We start from the raw sequence: 20,908 nt of genomic DNA, 5'->3' as shown, positions 1-20,908 counted from the left end.
TGGCTTCAATCAGGTCTACTCTGGCTTCTCAGAAAATGTACAGAGTTCAAGTCCATGAGCTATGGGAAGTAAGGAGTGAATACTTGAGAGACAATTAATAAATAACCACTAATTTCAGCTGCATCTTCAGATAGGCAACTTATGTTGTTTGACATTCCTTTATTCAAATGTTTTAGTGTCCTTTCCCATATTTTTTTTTGTTCTTCCTTTTCTTATGCTACCTGCCTTACAGAAGAGCGCATTGAGAAAGGGCTGCCTTAGCCATCTTCTCTTCCACTACAAACTCACCTGTTCTTACATATCAGAGCATAAGGCTATTCTTTGTTCTTTTTTTTTTGAGACAAAGTCTCTCTCTGTGGCCCAGGCTGGAGTGCAGTGGCACGATCTCAGCTTACTACAACCTTTTCTTCCTGGTACAAGCGATTCTCCTGCCTCAGCCTCCCGAGTAGCTGGAATTACAGGTGCCTGCCACCATGCCCGGCTAATTTTTGTATTTTTTTTTTTCGGTAGAGACAGGGTTTTACCATATTGGCCAGGCTGGTCTCAAACTCCTGACCTTGTGATCCACCTGCCTCAGCCTCCCAAAGTGCTGGGATTCCAGGTGTGAGCCACTGGGCCCAGCCATGAAGTTTTTCCTGCCTCACATAGCTAATGTGTTTTCTGTGTACTTATTTCCCCTTTCTTTGGCCTACTTGTTTTCCAGACTTGCTTTGTCAGCAGTTTTCTCTTTTCGGTATCTCCAGTCTTTGTGTGTGTGTATTTTCTCTCATCCTACAATGATACTCAAGATTTTTTGCAGCTTAACAAATACCCTTCTTTGACCATGATACCTCAAAAGACAGCCCTACTTCTCTCCTTCTCTCTCCTCTGCCTATCAGTCATCTACATTCATTATCTCCTTTACTCCAGTGACTTACATATTCCTTAAACTGTATTCTGCTGGCAGAGCCAGGGTTCAGATCACCTTGATAAAGGTCATCACTGATCTCCTATATTTCTAAAACTTATTGTTTATTTTTGGCTTCTTTTAATATTCTTTAGTATTTAGTCCCATAAACTAACTCCTCTTCTTCCTAAATATCAGTATTACCATTATTTCCATCTCCCCTATTTTTTTTTCTTGATCAATTCTCTTGATTTCAGCCACCATCTGTAAACCAAGGACTTGACTCCCAGATACATATCTCTAGCACCTAACCACTCACATGAACTCATTTCTAACTACTTACTGGGGATATACATTTGAATACATTGTGGGATCCTTAAAGTTTGTCATATGATAATTGAACTCATTATCTTCCCTTCCCTACCTTCACCTCATCATTATCCAGCCTTTTTTTGTATGTGAACTCTGTTTTGAATATTATCATCATCTACTCAACTACCCAAGCCAGAAACCTTGTCTTCTATTTCACTGCGGAGAACTTTTACTTCTAGTTATTGTAAGAAATTCATTGATTCTGCCTCTGATGTGTTTCTTGAATTTGTACCCTCCTTGATACTCAAGGCCACTGTTTTCTTTAGCTCTCATGATCTGATAGACTTGATGTGTAGCCCTGGGCCTCTTACTCTTCTCATTAATTTTGTATCTGAGTGGTTTTCAATCCTCAATGTACACCAAGATCATATGTGGAGATTTTAAATGCTACACATGCCCTGGTCCCAGAACTTTGGTTTTCACTGATCAGCGATTGGTACTATAAGGCCATTATAATCAGTATAAATACATTTTATAAATGTAGATTTATAAATCTTTATAATCTTTATAAATAACCTCCCCTATTATCCATGGTTTCACTTTCCATAGTTCAGTTACCCACTGTCAACCATGGCCTGAAAATATTACATGGAAAATTCCAGAAATAAACAATGCAGAAGTTTTAGACTGCATGCCAGAATAACCTGATGAAATGTCATACCGTCTCACTCTGTCCTGCCCAGGAAGTGAATCACTCTTTTGTCCAGTGTATCCACTCTGTAAATTCTACCTACCCAGTAGTCATCTGCTCCTGACAGCCAACCATTGACACAGTCATAGCTCCATGACCCAGGATTACCTGAAGCAGCTGATCCTCCTTCAGATGTAGGTCAATAGTAGCTTAATACTATGTCACGATGCCTGTGTCATTCATCTCACTGCATCTTATCACATAGGCATTTTATCATCTCACATCAACACAGGAAGGGTTAATACAATACAATAAGATATTTTGAGAGAGACAGAGAGACTACATTCACATAACTTATTATGGTGTATTATTATAACTGTTCTATTTTATTATTAGTTATTGTTGTTAATCTCTTGTTATGCCCAATTTGTAAGGTAAACTTTATCATGGGTACATATATATGGGAAAAACCATAGTATATCTAGGGTTTGTTATTATTCACAGTTTCAAGCATTCACTAGGGATCTCAGAACCTATCCCCTGCAGACAGGATGGGAGGGACTACTGAACAGATCTCATCATCTTGCTCTCTTATTTAAATTCTGTTTGTTGTCATTGCCTGTGAGAAAAATATTCAAACTGCTTAATTTGGTATACATAAAGATTCCTGTCTGGCCCCTGCCTAACTTTCCAGCCTTATAACCACCTCCCCACCCCACCTGTCTACCCCTCACATCATAGGCTGTAATCATACAAAATTATTTTATTTTACATTTGAAATTTTAGAACACTTTTAGATTTATGAAAAAATTGTGACGTTAGTATAGAGAATTTCCATATACTCCATACCCAGTTTCCTCTATTATTAACAGATTTGTATGGTACATTTGTTACAATTAATGAACAAATATTAATACATTATTGTTAATTAAAGTCCATATGTTATTCAGATTTCCTTACTTTTTACCTAATAACTTTTTTGAGTTCCAGGATTCCATCCAGGACAACACACTCCTTGAGGTCATCATGTCTCCTTATTTCGCTTGGCTCTGGCAGTTTCTTAGACTTCCCTTGTTTTTGATGACCTTGACAGTTTGGGGAGTATTAGTCATATTTAATAGAATGTCTGTCAACTGGGGCTTATGTGATAGTTTTCTTATGATTAGACTGAAGTCATCGGGGTTGGGGAGGAGGAACATAAAGGTAAAGTGCTGTTTTCATCATATCACATCAAGAATACATACTATCAGCACTATCACTGTTTATGTTAACCTTGATCACCTGGCTGAGGAAGTGTTTGTCAAGTTTCTCCACTGCAGAGTTATTTTCTTCCCCCTTTCCACACTGAACTCTTTAGAAAGAAATCACTATGTGCTGCCCACAATTAATGAGGAGTTATCTTCTACCTCCTTAAGGGAAGAGTATTTATTTATGTAACTCATTTAGAACTGTTTTGTGTGGAGGATTTCTCTCATCTCCCTCATTTGTTTGTTTAATCATTTATATCAGTATGGATACAAAGATAATCATTTTATGTTTTGGGTTGTAATCCAAAACTACTTTTTATTTAGTTGGTCAGAGTATTCTAGCTTTGGCCATTAGGTGCATGTTCAGTTGGCTCCTGTGTCCTTTTGACAATATCCTTAGCCCTGTATGTCTTTTTTGTTTTTCGGGGGGATGTGTGTGTGTATTTCCTTACTTTCTGGCACTATAAGATGCTCTTGGCTCATCTTATATTCTCTGCCTCAATTCTAGAATCAGCCATTTCTCCAAGGAGGTATGGTTCTGTTTTATTAGAGAGTGGTTAGAAACAAAGATCTGGATACTGGTTGTGTTTGCTGCCACCGGGATGTGGTGACTTCTAGGCCCTCTCAGCTGACAGAGTAAGGAAATATATGTGTGTATACTAATCAATGTATATATACATATCTACAGATATTTCTATATGTAACATATGTATATTAAGCCAAATATGAGTACATACAAATGAACTGTATTCTAAGCCATTACCATATAGATTATTCTAGTCTTTTCTTCTCTCTTGTCTGTAACCTCCCACTCCAACAATGAGAAACCTGGCTTCTGCCAGGTATTACCTACTTACTAATTGTTCAATTCTGATTTCCTTGTATGCTGATATCAGAATTGTTAACTCTTTATCAACTAGGGTACAGTGCTTATTACCATTCCTATTGCCTTTAGTTTTATAGACACTATTCATACCAGAATTATTTAGGTCAGCACCTTTTTCTATATACTTTTTATTCTCTGAATATTCCATATGTTTTCACACCTCTTTTATCTTTATTTTTGCTAATCCTCCTGTCTGAAATACCCTAGCTTTTACCCTTTTCTCTGTAGAATGTTACTCATTCTTCTATACCCAGCACAAATGTTGTCTCCACCAGAAAGCTTCTCAGAGTCACCACTAGTAGACTTAATCATTCATTCCTCTGTGCCCCAATAGCATTTTATACCTACCTTTACTATGAATTATGTCAGGATTCTTTGTTTGCATCTCTTTCCTATTCACTTGATGGTAATTCTTGAGAGCAGAAACCAAATGGATTTGTCTCTGAATTTCCAGGACTTAACAATAATATATATTACATAACAGAAAACCTAAAAAAAAAAAATCTAAATATATTAGGTGAATTAAAAAAAAAGAAAGAAAGAAAAGAAAACCTAATAGTGGCTAAAATACAAAAGGATTTATTTTTTTCACCTAGCAAGAAGTTCAGAGATGGACTGTCATTGGCTTACCTGTTCAATGATGCCATCAAGAATTCAGGTGTTTTTCCTCTTCCGTACACAGAAGTCTAAATGTGAAATGCCAGATAAATGAGTTAAAACTACTTTCATTCTGGCCCAGTATAATGTGTTTTAGAGACAACTTCCCGAGAAATAAGAATAGTATACCTTTCAGATATTTTGGATTGAGGTGTCTTTGAGATGGGCCTCCATGAAATCTCTTAAAATATAACTTCTGAGTCCCAATTACCTCTTTTTGTGTGAGTGAGCGCATCATGTAGCCACCATTCAGGGCAGCCATGGAGAACAAACACAAAGCATGAGGTTCCCATTTTTAAGCTGCAGAGTTACTGACGTCATAGTGTGATCAAAGTGCTCTGCAAACACTTACTGTAATTATTGTTGTTGTTCTGTTCTTGCTAATAACCTTATTTATACCCTGAAATTATTATCATCCAAAGAAAGATTAAAACAAGATGCGTGAGTTGCCTAAGCTGTTTGCCTGGCAGATGGTCACCCTCTGAGTCCTCTGAAATTGCCAGGGTTAATTGAAGCTTCAGTTTTCACTGCAGTGTAGTTGATACTTAAGTGTTTCTTACCTGTCAGCTTTCATCCTCCAAAAAAGTACAACAGTAGCGCTTAATTTGTTCTCATTAATGCGAGCCTCTCAGGTAACATTTAGTGCAACTTCATTCTAGATGATGTTTGCTCCTCTGAATGAAACCTTTGTACCAGCTTCTCGGCCTAGAAGAAATGCTAGAGTTACAAAGGTAAAAACATGAATGTCTCGCTAATTTATTTATTTAAAGCACTCAAAACTCAGGAAACTTGAAGGGAAGTTAACTTTTAAATGGTAGACTGGCATTTAGTGTATGGTTAATAGCAGTTCATCTCCCTGGGGTTGCAGGGAGCTGAGACAACTGGGAATCATTCTTGGGGAGTTTTACAAATAGATTTTCCTAGAGCTAGCTAAGTGCTCCAGGGATAATCATTACAGATTCACACAAACAGCAGTACTATTTGCTCTATTTCTTTGGTGTTCCTCTAGTAGTATTAAAATGCAAGAAAGCAATCTTAGGAACCAGCTTAAAAAGCAAGGGAACTAAGAAGCCATTCTTTGCCTCTCCTACTCAGCTCTGCAAAAGCAAACCAGTGAAAAGACCTGGGTGTTAAAATGTTACATTATTCAGGTAATGCAAGAGCCTTTTGTCTGTACTTTGAGATTTGAGTACATACTAATATATAAGGGTTCAGCATATATAATAATATGACAAGCCAAGTAAGAGAATGACTGTCCTCTCCTAAATGTGGGGACTACTGCCTCCCAATGGCATTGCTTGCTGTTTGATTAAGGCCCAAGAGTAAAAAACAGAGTTGAGAGAGATGAAGAAAGAGAAGGAATTCTGGGCCTCCTTAAATCAGTTACAACAAATTAGCAACCCCAGTAAAGACTAGGGAATCAGTAACATGATCCTTCTTGCATATGTGGTGTACAAAAGTAGAAGGCAAATGGGTGAATTATATGTATGTGAATAATAATGCTGTTCAAAAAAGCAAAAATAAAAATCCAAAAATGTAGAATGTGGATTCTTTAATTAGACTGCTTGGACTAGAATTGAATCTTTATCAATTTTTAGCGGGGTGACTTTAGGCCTCTTTAGTTTACTTCATCCTTTATAGGTTTTTTTTTTCTTAAAATAGTACCCCTTGATAGGGAAATGGAAGCTACATAAGATAATATACTATATATAAATGCTTAGGATAGGTCATCACACTTGTAAATACTTAACTTTTTTTAAAAAAATTAAATTTATATGGAAGACATATTGGAATTGGTGCTTTATTTCCTTTTATTTATTTATTTGTATTTTGAGACGAGGTCTCTCTATGTTGTCCAGGCTGATCCCAACTCCTGGGCTCAAGCAATCCTCCTGCCTTGGCCTCCAAAAGTGCTGGGATTTCAGATATGAGCCACCATGCTCAGCCTTTACTTCCTAAAATATTTTTTCAATTTATAAAATATACTATGGAGTCTTTCCTTTTATTAAAATTCTTCTTTTAATAAAAAGTATTACTTAAAACTATTGCTCCACAAAAATAAAATTTGCAGTTAAGAGGTATTTTGTCATGTGTATTACATGCATTTTACCTATTCCTGTAGCATATGTTATAGTTTGTTGTATGGTCAGGCAGATGTATGAATCATTGTGAAAAGGGCTCCATTTTAGTGGTAGGCAAAGCATCTAGCCAAAATTTGTAGCTGGGGAGAGATCTTCTCCCCACAAGTTGTCCTTCTGAACCAAGGCTATGCTTTCGCTACTATGCTCATTGTGGTGGTGGTCTGCTCAGAAAACTAGTAACTATTAAAACCACCTTCTCCTTGGCTTGTCATAACACTATGTATGCTGAACCCAAGTCCTATTATACATCTGTTCTTTTCCTTACATTCTAAAATAAGCACATACCTACCTACACCTAGGGCTGGCAGGAAGTCTGTCAGTTTTTCTTGGTATGCCTCTTTATATTTGGTAGCATAATAAATGCTATTTTTAATGACACTGTCAATCAAATACTTGAATGAGCTTCATTTCCTTTCTCATCTGTTTCTTAGTGATTGCTTTAACCATTGCCTTTTCATGACTGCACCTTGGCAATAAGATCTCATAGGGCCATGGCCCTAAAGTCATGCTTGTTTTGTTTCATTCTGGCCTTCTTAGGATTCAAGAGGAAAGACCTTCATAGGATGGTGAGCTGAAGGTGGGAACCTGTGGGCAAAGTTGGTACAAGAAATGCCTTTGATGTGACCTTAGTTTGAGTTAAGTGAAGGGTCAGGACATGGTTTCAGATTTTTCACAAGTAAATTTTTAAAAAGCTCAAACATCTTATCAGGATTTGTTGAAATTTTTGTTGCCTTCTTCATGATCTTCATATTTCATCCATCTCCAGAACTTTTTCATCTTCCTTAAATGAAACTCTACCTATTTTTTGTTTTTTACTTTTTTGGGATCTAGCTTCTTTTCTTTGCACATATAAGGTATACAAGAAGATGTTTTAATATACATATACACAGTGAAGTGGTTGCCATAGGCAAGCAGATTAACAAATATTTCATCTCACATAGTTACCTTTGTGTGTATGTGTGGCAAGTGTGCCTAAAATCTACTCTTTCAGCAAAAATCCCAAATATAATACATTATTGACTGTAGTCCTCCTATTGTACATTAGATCTCTAGATGTGTTCATCCTACATATCTGCAACTTTATATCCTTTGATCTACATCTCCCTGTTTCCTCTCACCCCTCCCCATATCTATTAGAAACTTAATTCCCCATTCCCCTTCCCCACCCTCTGCCAACCACCACTCCACTTCCTGTCGCTATCAGTTTGACTACTCTAGGAACCTCATATAAGAGGAATCATACAATATTTGTCCTTTTATGACTGGCTTATTTTAGCATAATGTCTTTAAGATTCATCCATGGTTGTAGCATACATCAATATTTCCTTTCTTTCTAAGGCTGAATAATGTTCCATTGTACATATAAGTATATATCACATTTTGTTTATCCATTTATCTTCAGTAAACACATGGGTTGCTTCTACCTTGTGTTTATTGTGAATGATGTTACTATGAATATGGGTGTACAAATATCTCTTTGGTCTCTGCTTTCACTTTTTTTGGGTGTATACTCAGAAGTAGAATTGTTGAATCATATGGTAATTCTATGTTTAATTTTTGAAAATTCACTATAATGTTTTTTCATAGCAGCTGCATCATTTTAAATTCTAACAGCAATGAATAAGGGTTCCAATTTTACAATTTCTCTACATCCTCATCAATACTTGTTATATTCTGGGTTGTTGTTGCTGTTTTTAAATACCAGCCATCCTACTGGGTGTGATGTTTGTTTTTATTTTAATTACAAATGTAATTAATTTAATAAATTTAGGGCTATTTAAAGTGTACCTAAAATCTGCTCTTATGTTATTTTGTTATTACTGGTAAGTTATGGTTTTCAGGGTTATGGTTTGCATCTAATGAATGCAATAAAATTGTCCATAATATCCCAATATTAGCTTTTCAATGTCTGTAGGGTCTATGGTGATATCTCATTTTTCATTCCTGTTAATAGAAATATGTGTCTTGTGAAACACATTTGATATCAGTCTTGCCAGAAGTTTATCAATTTTATTAATCTTTCCAAAGAACTTTTTTCTTCCTTCCTTCCTTCTTTCCCTCTTTCCTTCCCTTCTTCCTTCCCTCACTCCTTCATTCTTTCCCTTTCTTCCTTTCCTTCCCTTCCTTCCTTTCATTCCTTCCTTCCTTTTGAGACAAGGTATTGCTCTGTCACCCAGGATAAAGTGCAATGGCATGATAATAGCTCTCTGCAGCCTTGAACTCCTGAACTCAAGTGATCCTCCCTCCTCGGCATCCCAGGTAACTAGGACTACAGGAACTGGCTAATTTTGTTTGTTTGTTTGAAGTTTTTTTTTCTTCTTTTTTTTAGAGATGAGGTCTCATTATTTTGTCTAGGCTAGTCTGAAAGTCTTGGCCTCAAGCAACCTGCCCACCTTGACCTCCCTGTCAAAGCACTGAGATTACAGGCATGAAGCACCATTCCTGGCCCCATTTTCTATTTCACTGCTTTCTGTTTTTATTTTTTATTGTTTCCTTCTTTCTACTTACTTACTTCTTTCTACTTACTTACAAAGTAAGTATTTGGGTCTATATAACAAATAACAAATAACTAATTTGTTATTATTTTTCTAGCTTGTTAAGATAGAAGCTGAGGCCAGGTGAGGTGGCTGATACCTATAATCCCAGCACTTTGACAGGCCAAGGTGGGAGGATCACTTGAGCCCAGGAGTTCAAGACTAGCCTGGACAACATAGGGAGACCCTGTCTCTTAAAAAAAAAAAAAGTAGCCAGGCATGGTGGCACATACTTGTAGTCACAGCTACTTGGAAGGCCAAATCAGAAAAAGGATCACTTGACCCTTGACCCCAAGAATTCAAGGCTGCACTGAGCTACGATCATGCCATTGCACTCAAGGCTGGGTGATAGAGCAAGACCCTGTCTCAAAAAAAAAGAAAAAAAAGATAGAAGCTGAGATTGTTGATTTGACATCTTTCTCCTTTCTAATAAAATTGTTTAAAAATTTCTCTCTATATACACTACTTTAGTTGCATCCCATAAATTTGGATATCTTGAGATTTTGTTATTCAGTTCAACATATTTTCTAATTTCTCTTAGGGTTTGTTCTTTTACTCATAGGTTATTTATAGCTGTGTGGCTTAATTCCTTAACATTTGGGAAATTTTATAGCTATTTTATTATTTTGAATTTGGATAAAAAAGCAAGGATTGACAATATGCTGCCTATTAGAAAAGCACTTTAAATGTAAACACACAAATAGACTAACATTTTTTTAAAAAGACACACAACATGGCATACACAACATTACATTAGACAACTGGTAGGGCTGTATTAATATCAGACAAAGTAGACCTCAAGAAAATGATTATTACCTGAGATAAAAAGGGACATTTATTAATACAAGTTAATTCATCAAAAGATTAACATTTAATATTATAGTCAAAAAGCACACTTTATGATTTTAATATGTTGGAATTTATTTATTTATTTATATTTTCGAGACAGAGTCTCACTCTGTTGCCCAGGCTGGAGTGCAGTGGCATAATCTCAGTTCACTGCAACTTCCTCCTCCTGGGTTCAAGCAATTCTTGTGCCTCAGCCTCCTGAGTAGCTGGGATTGTAGGCATCTGCCACCATGCCTGGCTACTTGTTGTTTTTTGTTTTTTGTTTTGTATTTTTAGTAGAGATGGAGTTTCACCATGTTGGCCAGGCTGGTCTTGAACTTCTGACCTCAGGTGATCTGCCCACCTCAGACTCCCAAAGTGCTGGGATTACAGGCATAAGCCACTGTGCCCAGCCTGCCAAATTTATTTATTTATTGAGACTTGTGTTTATAGCCCAGCATATGGTCTACCTTGGTGAATGTTCCATGTTCATTTGAAAAGAATGTGTATTCTTGCTATTGCTTAGTATGATATTCTTTCTATAACTATCATCTAGGTCAAGTTAATAATGTTCAAGTCTTCTTTGTCCTTTTTGATTTTTTGATAGCTTATTGCTGATTATTTCTTCTGTTTATTACTGGACAAGGGTTATTAAAATCTCCAAGTATTACTGTGAATTTGTTAAGTTCTCCTTTTAGAAAGTTCTATTTTTGCTTCATGTATTTTACAGCTTTGTTATTAGGTACATGCATATTTAAGACTGCTGTGTCATCTTGATGAATTGGCTCTTATCATTATTAAATACCCCTCTTTATCTCTGTAATAGTACTTTCAGTGAAGTCTACTTTGTTTATTAATATAGCCCCCCTCCAGCTTTCTCATGCAATTTTTGCATGGTGTACTTTTTTCTTTATTAATCTATGTGTTTCTTTATATTTAAAGTGCTTCTCTTATAAACAGTGCATTGTTGGTTCCTACTTTTTTTAATCCAAGTTAATAGTCTGCTTTTTAATTGGAGCCCATTTACATTTATTGTAAGTATTGATATGGTTGGGTTTAAATATGCCATCTTGGTATTTGTTTTCTATTCATCCTATTTGTTTTTTATTCCTCTGTTCTTCCTTTCTTCCCTTCTTTTGGGTGAAAGGAATATTTTAAACTGTACCTCTTTGTGTTGTTTCAAATAAAAATATTACTTATTCACACAGTTTTATTATGCAAACAATATCTGAGTTAAACTGATATTCAAATTAGAGTATGCCAAAAGAGAGCTAAGAGAAGATACATAAGGGATTGGGTCATTCTGGTGAGAGAAACCAACTTTTTCTACCAGAATTCTTTTTGGGGCTGGTCCTACCCTTCTTTTCCCATCACAAAATTGAACCATGAACTAGCAAACCTTAGGCAAACATGGTAGTAATAATACAAAGCACATATTCGTTAATCATTGCAGTTAATATAATTGGATAGCTACCTGTATGTTGTCACATTCTTCTGTTGCTTTCTTCTCACTGAAAAGATCTTAGGATTCACCCTGGAAAATATGAAGTAACATCCATCCAATTAGATTTATATCAGACAAATGCCATTTTTTATGTATCAAACAATTCATGAGCAGCTTGGTGCTGTCTCTAGAATCTTGCAATTTAAGTGAGAAGGCATTTATATAATTGTATTATGTATTTATATTATATAGTCTCATATGCATTTATTATATAGTTATGTAATTAAAAGATAAATAGCAAGGCAAGGCTGTGTGTAACTTTTACAGATAAGTAAATGAAATAAAGATGATTGTGTGGTTAATTAAAGAAACAGGCTGGGTGCAGTGGCTCATGCCTGTAATCCTAGCATTTTGGGAGACTGAAGTCGGCTGATTGCCTGAGCTCAGGAGTTCGAGATCAGTCTAGAAAACACAGTAAAACCTGGCCTCTACTAAAATACAAAAAATTAGCCAGGTGTGGCAGCATGCACCTGTAATCCCAGCTACTCAGGAGGTTGAGGCCAGGAGAATTGCTTGAACCCCGAAGGCAGAGGTTGCAGTGAGCCGAGATTGTGCCACTGCAAATGCACTCACTCCAGCCTGGGTGACAAAGCAAGACTCTATTTCCAAAAAAGAAAGAAAGAAAGAAAGAAACAGCTGCCTAAGTAGGGAAATTGCCACATATTTAGACCCTGGCCACACCATGCTTTCTCCACAGGCTAACAGCCTGCAAGGTTCACATTTCTCTGACATTTTCCTGAATTGCCTAATATTCAATCTGGTTGTATCTTTTTGTCTCTCTCTACAGAGGCTCTTGGTCATCCCTCTTCTATATATAGATGGTTATAGATAAGTATCACATGATTATTTAAAGGATTGAAATTCCATTTTGATTTGCCTTTCCTGGGTAGGAAATGTTTACATCATTTTATACTTTTGAGCATGAATTGCCTCTCTTTCTAGGTGTAATCAGTTTCTACTCTTCAGCATACAGAAGATTTTATGAATACTATTCACTGCAGAAAGAGCTCTAAAAATAATTTTGCAGGTAGGGTTTGTGGAACACTGATAGTCTTATGTGAAACATTGGCAGGCAAAAAGAACAAAGGCACATCAGGGTAAAGGTGGTAGTAGGCAGAGCATTTCATTTCATTTGCCTCCACCAAAGGAGAATCTGCATTTACTGGAGAAGGAAAACAAGTAAGAAACAGGAACATCTGCACTAGCTGTTGAAGGTTTCATTTATCATCACTGTTAGTCACATTTGAATGGAACCATTACACTCTTGTTGGTATGTACAACTATGCCCTCACTTTTTTTTTCCAAAAGGAAAATCTTGAATTTTATTTTTAAAAGTACAAAGAGCTATATTTGACATTCTGCAGTTCATTTTGGAATTGACAGTCTTAAACCTATTCATTTTCAGTAGGGTGGTAGAGAATGTACCGTATATGGCATTTTTACACCTAATCGCACCTCCATTAATCTGTGATGCATATTACATACACACACCTTTTAGCATCTGTTTCCACCTGACAGCTGACAGCATTAGGCTGAATGTTGTGATGAACAACTGAAATGTCAAGCAGTATTACAGTGGTTTCTTATTGGAAAAAGTAAGCCCCTTAGAGCTTTTTTAAATACTCTTCCATCAAGATTTTAAAGTGACATATTTACAAGTACATAAATTAAGATGACATACTCTTTAAATGTTGGTTATTCTTCTAGAAATGGAGATGGATTTGGGCTAATCAGCAGATGATTATTCTCTTGAGCTAGGGTGTAAGCATACTTTTTTTTTTCTTTTTGTAAGACAGGGTCTTACTCTGTCACCCAGGCTGGAATGCATTGGCCCGATCATGTCTCCATGTCTCACTACAGCCTCGACCTCTGGGCTCAGCCTCTACCTCTGGGCTCAGCCTCTCATGTAGCTGAAACCACAGATGTGAACCACTACCCCTGACTAATTTTTTTTATTGTTTTATAAGAGACAGGGTCTCATTCACTGTGTTGCCCAGGCTGGTCTCGAACTCTTGGATTCAAGCAACTCTTCCCCCTTGACCTCCCAAAGTGTTGGGATTATAGGCGTGAGCCACTGCACCTGACCTTAAGCGTGCATTTTTGTTTTGTTTTGTTTTGTTTTGTTTTGTTTTGTTTTGTTTTGTTTTGTTTTGAGACAGAGTCTCATTCTGTTGCCCAGGCTGGAGTGCAGTGACACCATCTCGGCTCACTTCAATCTCTAACTCCTGGGTTCAAGTGATTCTCTTGCCTCAGCCCCCAAGTACCTGGGATTACAGGAGCTCACCATCTCACCCAGACTTTTTTTGTATTTTTAGTAGTGATGGGATTTTCCTACGTTGGCCAGGCTGGTCTCAAACTCCTGACCTCAAGTGATCCACCCGCCTCGGCCTCCCAAAGTACTGGGATTATAGGTGTGAGCCACTGTGCCCAGCAAAGCATGCATTTTGTTCAGGGAAATCTATTTTGCATCCGTATTACTGACTGTTCTTAGAAATACATGTATACAGGATTGTTAGAATTAAGAATTGCTAAAATTCTTAGTATAATATTTATTTATTTGCCTGATTTTCAGATTATTTAGTTCAGCACAGAGAATGAGATTTGTAGGTTTGTTTTCTAATTCTTCTGCCACACTTGGGATTTTGGTCTAGTGGTCACAAAATATTTCCTAGAAATATGTTTTCTTAGAATTATACCCTCAAAATAAAATTACTTAAAAAAAAACTCTCTTTAGTACACAAAATTCAGATTTTGGACTTACATGCTTTGGTCATGTGCTAAAAATTAAATAAGCAAATAAAATATTTAACAAAGCAAAGTTGGTCAACACTATGGCTTTCAAAAAAATTCTAGCCAGTGTTGCCCACCCTAAATATTTCTTTCCCATCTCTTGGCCTGAATATACTTCAGGAGAGAAGCTATTACACTCATCTTTCATTAAAAAGTTTCTAGTTTTCATGTGCTTCAGAACCAGATTTTTGTTATTAGATAAACAATATACCGTTTAATCTATGTTGACTAATTAATCATTTATAACTTTGCAGGTGCTGCTTAGGATGAATATGATTTGGAGAAATTCCACTTCTTGTCTAAGGCTAGGAAAGGTGCCACAGAGATACCAAAGTGGTTACCACCCAGTGGCCCCTCTGGGATCAAGGATTTTAACTGACCCAGCCAAAGTTTTGGAACACAACATGTGGTGAGTTTTCTTTTTAAGCCTTATATTATGTGTGTTTCTTAAGTATCACCAGTGGTATTATTTTCATTTAGAACTAAGAAAGGATTTTTAAAGCTGATGACCTAACTCATGTTGTAGAGGTCCAAAAGCTAGGGTAACCAGTCCTGACTTAAGTGTTGCTGATTCTGAATTTCATTGCAAATGGAATTGGAAAAGTGAAACTTCCCATGTGCTTTTTGTAGCTTTGGAGTTCTTGTAGGTCCTTCATGCTTACCTCTGATCCTGATTTGCCAGCTGTCAATGGGTAGGGGTGAGGACTCTTTCCTAGGTGAGGCCCTCCTCCTGCTCCACAGTCCTTTCCCTCTTTTTCATGCTTGTCAACTGGCAAATATGTGTTGGCACCTGTAGCTTACTGAGCACCAAGGAGATCACATTGATATGATTCTTGTCCATGCTTTTAGGAAATCCACACTATTTGGAAAGATAGGTATTTATAGAAAAAGCTGATAATTACCCATATAAGGCAGTAAGTTGTGAGTGCTCAGTGAGTGTTACAGGCTATATGCCATATGAGAACAACTCAGTAATGCAAAACCACTTCTGTTTGGGCATAGTCAGGAAGATTTCTTGAAGTGAGGGAAAACTGAGATTAGGATTACATACAGGCATACCTCAGAAATGTTGTGGGGTTTGTTGAGACCACTGCAATAAAGCAAATACTGCAATAAAGTGAGTCACACACATTTTTTGGTTTCCCAGTGCACATAAAAGTTATGTTTACACTATGCTGTAGTCTCTTAAGTGTACAATAGCATTATGTCTAAGAAACCAATATACAAACTTAATTAAAAGGTAATTTGTTGCTAAAAAATGTTAACAGTCATCTGAGCCTTCAGTGAGTCATAATCTTTTTGTTGGCAGAGGGTCTTACCTCAGTGTGGATGGCTGCTGACTGATCAGGGTGGTGCTTGGAGTGGCTATGGCAGTTTCTTAAGAAAACAATGGAGTTTGCCTCATCAGCTGACACTTCCTTTCATGAAAGATTTTTCTGTAGCATGTGATGCTGTTTGATAGCATTTTACCTACAGTAGAACTTTCAAAATAAGTCAGTCCTCTCGGATCCTGCCACTGTTTTATCAACTAAGTATATGTAATATTCTAAATATCCTTTGTTATAATTTCCACAATATACACAGTGTCTTTACCTCCAGTAGATTCCATCTCAAGAAACTACTTTCTTTGCTCATTCCTACAGAGGAACTCCTCATCTGTTCAAGTTTTATCATGAGATTGCAGCAATTCAGTCACATCTTTAGGCCCCACTTTTAATTCTAATTCTCTTGCTGTTTCCACCATATCTGCAGTTACTTTTTCCACTGAAGTCTTGAACCCCTCAGAGTCATCCATGAGGGTTAGAATCAACTTCTTCCAAAATCCTATTGATGTTATTATTTTGACCTCCTCCCATGAATCACAAATGTTCTTAATGGCATGTAGATTGGTGAATCCTTTCCAGAATGTTTTCAGTTCACTTTGCCCAAATCCATTAGAGGAATTACTATTTATGGCAGCTATAGCTTTATGAAATGTAGTTCCTAAATAAGCCTTGAAAGTTGAAATTACTCCTTGATCCAAGGGCTGCAGAACAGATATTTTGTTAGGCATGAAAACAACATTGATACCCTTACACATTTCCATCAAACTCTGGGGTGACAAGGTATATTGTCAGTGAGCAGTAGTATTTTGCAATTCCTTTTTCTGAGCATTAGGTCTCAACAGTAGGCTTAAAACATTCAGTAAACCATGCTATAAACAAATGTATTGTCATCCAGGCTTTGTTTTTTCATTTACAGAGTACAGGCAGAGTAGATTCCACATAATTTTTAAGGGCCCTAGGATTTTGGAATGGTAAATAAACACTGGATTCAGCTTAAAGTCACCAACTGCATTAACGCCTAACCAGAGAATCAGCCTTTGAAGCTTTGAAGCCAGGCATTGACTTCTCCTTTCTGGCCATAAAAGACTTAGATGACATCTTCCAATAGAAAGCTGTTTTATTTACACTGAAAATTTGTTTTTTAGTGTAACCACCTTCATCAGTGATCTTAGCTGGATCTTCTCGATAACTTGATGCTACAGCTTCTCCATCAGCACTTACTGCTTTGCTTTGCACTTTTATGCTATGGAGATGGCTTCTTTCCTTAAACCTTATGAACCAACCTCCACTAGCTTCACTTTTCTTCTGCAGCTACATCATCTCTCTGAGCCTTCATAGAATCAAAGAAAGTTAGGGCCTTGTTCTGGATTAGGCTTTGGTTTATGGGAATATTGTGACTGGTTTTATCTTTTACGCAGACCGCTAAAACTTTCTCCATATCAGCAATACTATTTCACTTTCTTTTCATTCTGTATTCACTGGAGTAGCATCTTTTTTTTTTTTTTGAGAGGGAGACTGTCACCCAAGCTGGAGTGCAGTGGTGCAGTCACAGTTCACTGCAGCCTCAACCTCCTGGGTCAAGTGATTCTATGGCCTCAGCCTCCCAAGTAGCTGGGACTATAGGCATACACCACCATGCCTGGCTAATTTTTGTATTTTTTTTACAGAGATGGGGTTTCACCATGTTGCCCAAGCTGGTCTTGAACTCCTGAGCTCAAGTGGTCTTCCCAGCCCAGGCTTCCAAAGTGCTGGGATTACAGGCATGAACCACTGCACTCAGCCTGGAGTAGCATCTTTAATTTCCTTTAAGAACTTTCCTTTGCGTTTCACAACTTGACTGGTGCAAGAGGCATAGGTTTTGGCCTGTCTCAGCTTACAATCGGCCTTCCTTACTAATCTTAATCTTTTCTAGCTTTTGCTTTAAAGTGAGAGATATATAACTCTTCCTTTCACTTGAACACATAGAGGCCATTGTAGGGTAACAACTGATCTCATTTCAATATTTTTGTGTCTCAGGGAATAGGGGAGCCTGAGGAGAGGGAATGAGACAGGGAAAGCCAGGTCAGTGGAGCAGTCAGAACACACGTAATGTTTATGGATTAAGTTTGCTGTTTTATATGGGTGTAGTTCATGGTGCTCTAAAACCATTACAATAGTAACATCAAAGATCACTGATCACAGATCATAACAGATATAATAATAATGAAACAGTTGGAAATATTACAAGAATTACCAAAATGTAACAGAGACATGAAGTGAGCACAAGCTATTGGAAAAATGGTGCTGATAGACTTGCTCAATGCAAGATTGCCACAAACCTTCAATTTGTAAAAAATGCAGTAACTGTAAAGAGTGATAATGCAAAGCACAATTATACAAGGTATGCCTCTATTTATATTGCCTTCAGTACATAGCACAATGCCTGACACACAAATATTTGTTGAATTAATGTTTTGACTAGGTAAACTGAAATAAAGGCATTCTAGGTAGATAGAAAATCATAAAGCACTGAGATGAGGAAATGTTAGGTATTTTCAGGAGACAGGGCACAGGATAGTTTGCCTTAAGAAAGGCTTTTCTAGGAGACTGGTGAAAGATAAGGTTGTAATGACATAGGCCAGATGAGGGAGAGGGGTAGGTTTAAGATTGTGCATGGTCCTGAATTCATAGCTGAAGTATAAGGCATTATAGAGCCACTGAAGATAAATGACATTATACTTAGTGTATTAAGTGTATGTATTTGGTAACACCATACTAGACTGATCAGCAGGGAGAATTAGAAGCAGGAAAGGGCCAGTGAGCAAGAGATCATGACAGAAGAATAAATAGAACTTGGTGCTTGTGCAGAATAAAGGAAAAGGAAGAAGTTGACTCTGAAGTTTTGATCTTAAGTAACTGATAGAAATAGGAAAATCAAGAGGTAAATTTATTTGTTTTATTTTGGAAGAAAGATGGCATTTAGACATTTTGAATAGGCTTTGTGAGCAGGACATTCAGGTATGAATGTCCAGCACATAGACACTGCTGCTGGGAAAAGGGAGAGTGGTCAGAGCTAAAGAAGTCAAGTTGGGTATAAATCTGCAGACAAAATTGTTATCAGACTAGCCTCTGGAACAGCATCTCTGGAGCTAGAAAAGTGATTCATGGGCTTTTTATGTTTTTATTGCAACTGAATCTCAATTTTGAAAGGGAATACATTGACTTTTTAATTACTTAGTTCTACACTGTACAGTATGGTAGCCACTGGCCACATGTGGTTATTGAGCACTTGAAATACATTACTAACTGGGTTGAATTTAGATGTGCTGTAAGATTTTAAAAACTTAGTACAAAAAATAAGGTAAACAATCTCATTAATAATTTTTATATTGAATTATACATTAAAATGGGTGGATATTTGGATATATGCTGTTAAATTTTATATATGCACACACACATATATATATACACACATATATATGTGTGTGTGTCTGTGTGTGTGTGTATATATATATATTTTTTTTAAACAATCTCACTCTGTCACCCAGGCAGGAGTGCAATGATGCAACCTCAGCTCATTGCAACCTCTGCTTTCCAGGTTCAAGCAATTCTCCTGCCTTAGCCTCCTGAGTAGCTGGAATTATAAGCATGCACCACTGAAATGGGAAATGTTCCCATGTCCCCTTCGCAGGGCATGCAGTCAGGGTGTGGCTCGCTTCTTCAGTGCCCTGCTGCTCAAATCTCTAGGGGAGCATACAGACAGGCAGGCTGTAGGGCTCTGACCCCATGGCAGTATCTAGGGGTAAATGTTTACAGCTCCTGAAGCCCCAGTGGTCATGTGTTACAGGGTGCTCTTTTAGTTTAGCCATCCTTAGGCAGTTTGTATTAGTCAGCTCAATCAAGACCCCTGCTTTATCATAGATAGAGGGCTTTCTGTATCCCGGGGTTCTTGCCTTGGCGTACTGGAAGAATCAGATCACATGTGATCTTGGAGAATGAGTGGAAGGTTTTATTGAGGGGAAGTAGCTCTCAGCAGTTGGGGGAGCCAGAAGGGAGATGGTTTTCCTCTGGAGTAGAGACACTTGGTGGACTGGACTCTCCATAGACTGCCCTGGCCAAACTTTGCATCATTCTGCTGGTCGGTGGCTTGCCAGTGTACGGGTGCCTGCTGATGTGCTTCTCTCAATGTCCAGCCGCTCGTGTTTCTGCCTGCTGGGGTCTCGGGGTTTTATAGGCATAGGATTGGGGCATGGCAGGCCAGGGCAGTCTTGGGAAATGCAACATTTGGGCAGGAAATGCCTATCCTCACCTAGGTCTGTGTGGGTGTAGCCCTAACCAGGGACCATGTCCTCCTCTACCCAGCACTTCCCTTCCCCACTTCGGTATCATTTATTGCCACCATGCCCAGCTAATTTTTGTATTTTTTGTAGAGACAGGGTTTTGCCATGTTGGCCAGGCTAGTCTCAAACTCATGACCTCAGGTGATCTGCCCACCTCGGACTCCCAGAGTGCCAAGATTACAGGCATGAGCCACTGTAGCTGGCGTAAATAAAATGTATTTTTAAAATTAATTTCACCTCTTTATTTTCACTTTTCTTTATCATGGCTACTAGAAATTTTAAAACTACATATGTAGTTCACATTATACTTTTTTGGACAGCTGCTCCATTAAACCATGTTGACTACCATCACCGATATGGATAGTTATCACAGGCTATAAGATGAAATGGGGGCAATTAAATCTCCAGAGCAACTTCTGATCTTAGGCAAGCTCCTCATTTACCAACTTTTTTGATTTCTTCATTAGACCCTAGTGATTTAGCTAACTATATTCTCTTTTTCCATCTGCTACCACCTGCTCTCTTGCCTGAGCTGTTTTGTCATAGACTCTCAGGAAAGCAAGGATCATCTGGTCTAGCGCTTCTCAAACACAGACTAGCTTTGGGCTGGCTGCACGAGAATCCTTCAGGGAGTTACTATTTCAGTAGGTCTAGAGGTATGGCCCAGGAATTTCTAACTTGAAAAAGCTCTTTTAGTAATTCTATTGAGGAGCTAGGTTTGGGAACCCTTGATCCAGTCCAGTGGTTTTTATACTTTTCTTTAGCAACAGAACTTTTTTCAAATAAAG

At 37.6% G+C, this 20,908-nt stretch overlaps 1 protein-coding gene across 6 annotated transcripts in view; it reads left to right on the top strand.

Moving 5' to 3' along the window:
• Nucleotides 1-20,908, top strand: part of METTL8 (methyltransferase 8, tRNA N3-cytidine) — a 99,488-nt gene that overhangs the window by 18,342 nt on the left and 60,238 nt on the right. For 4 of the 6 annotated variants that reach the window (XR_010341475.1, XR_010341474.1, XM_064373379.1 and 1 more), the window contains exons 1-2: nt 8,998-9,079; nt 14,731-14,885. Coding sequence is in view for 4 of the 6 variants with exons in the window: in XM_064373379.1 (XP_064229449.1) it covers nt 9,014-9,079; nt 14,731-14,885 (221 nt within the window). In the remaining 2 variants the exon portion in view is untranslated. Of the gene's footprint in view, nt 1-8,997; nt 9,080-14,730; nt 14,886-20,908 lie in introns of those variants that run through there. The other 2 variants (XM_064373378.1, XM_064373380.1) reach the window with 1 other exon arrangement.

The sequence above is a fragment of the Aotus nancymaae genome, unplaced genomic scaffold, assembly GCF_030222135.1.
Source record: "Aotus nancymaae isolate 86718 unplaced genomic scaffold, 86718_ANA_hifiasm-v0.15.2.pri h1tg000008l, whole genome shotgun sequence".
Classification (NCBI taxonomy): domain Eukaryota; kingdom Metazoa; phylum Chordata; class Mammalia; order Primates; family Aotidae; genus Aotus; species Aotus nancymaae.
Note: the sequence above shows the minus strand (reverse complement) of the source record. Positions and strands in the feature narration are given on the sequence as shown.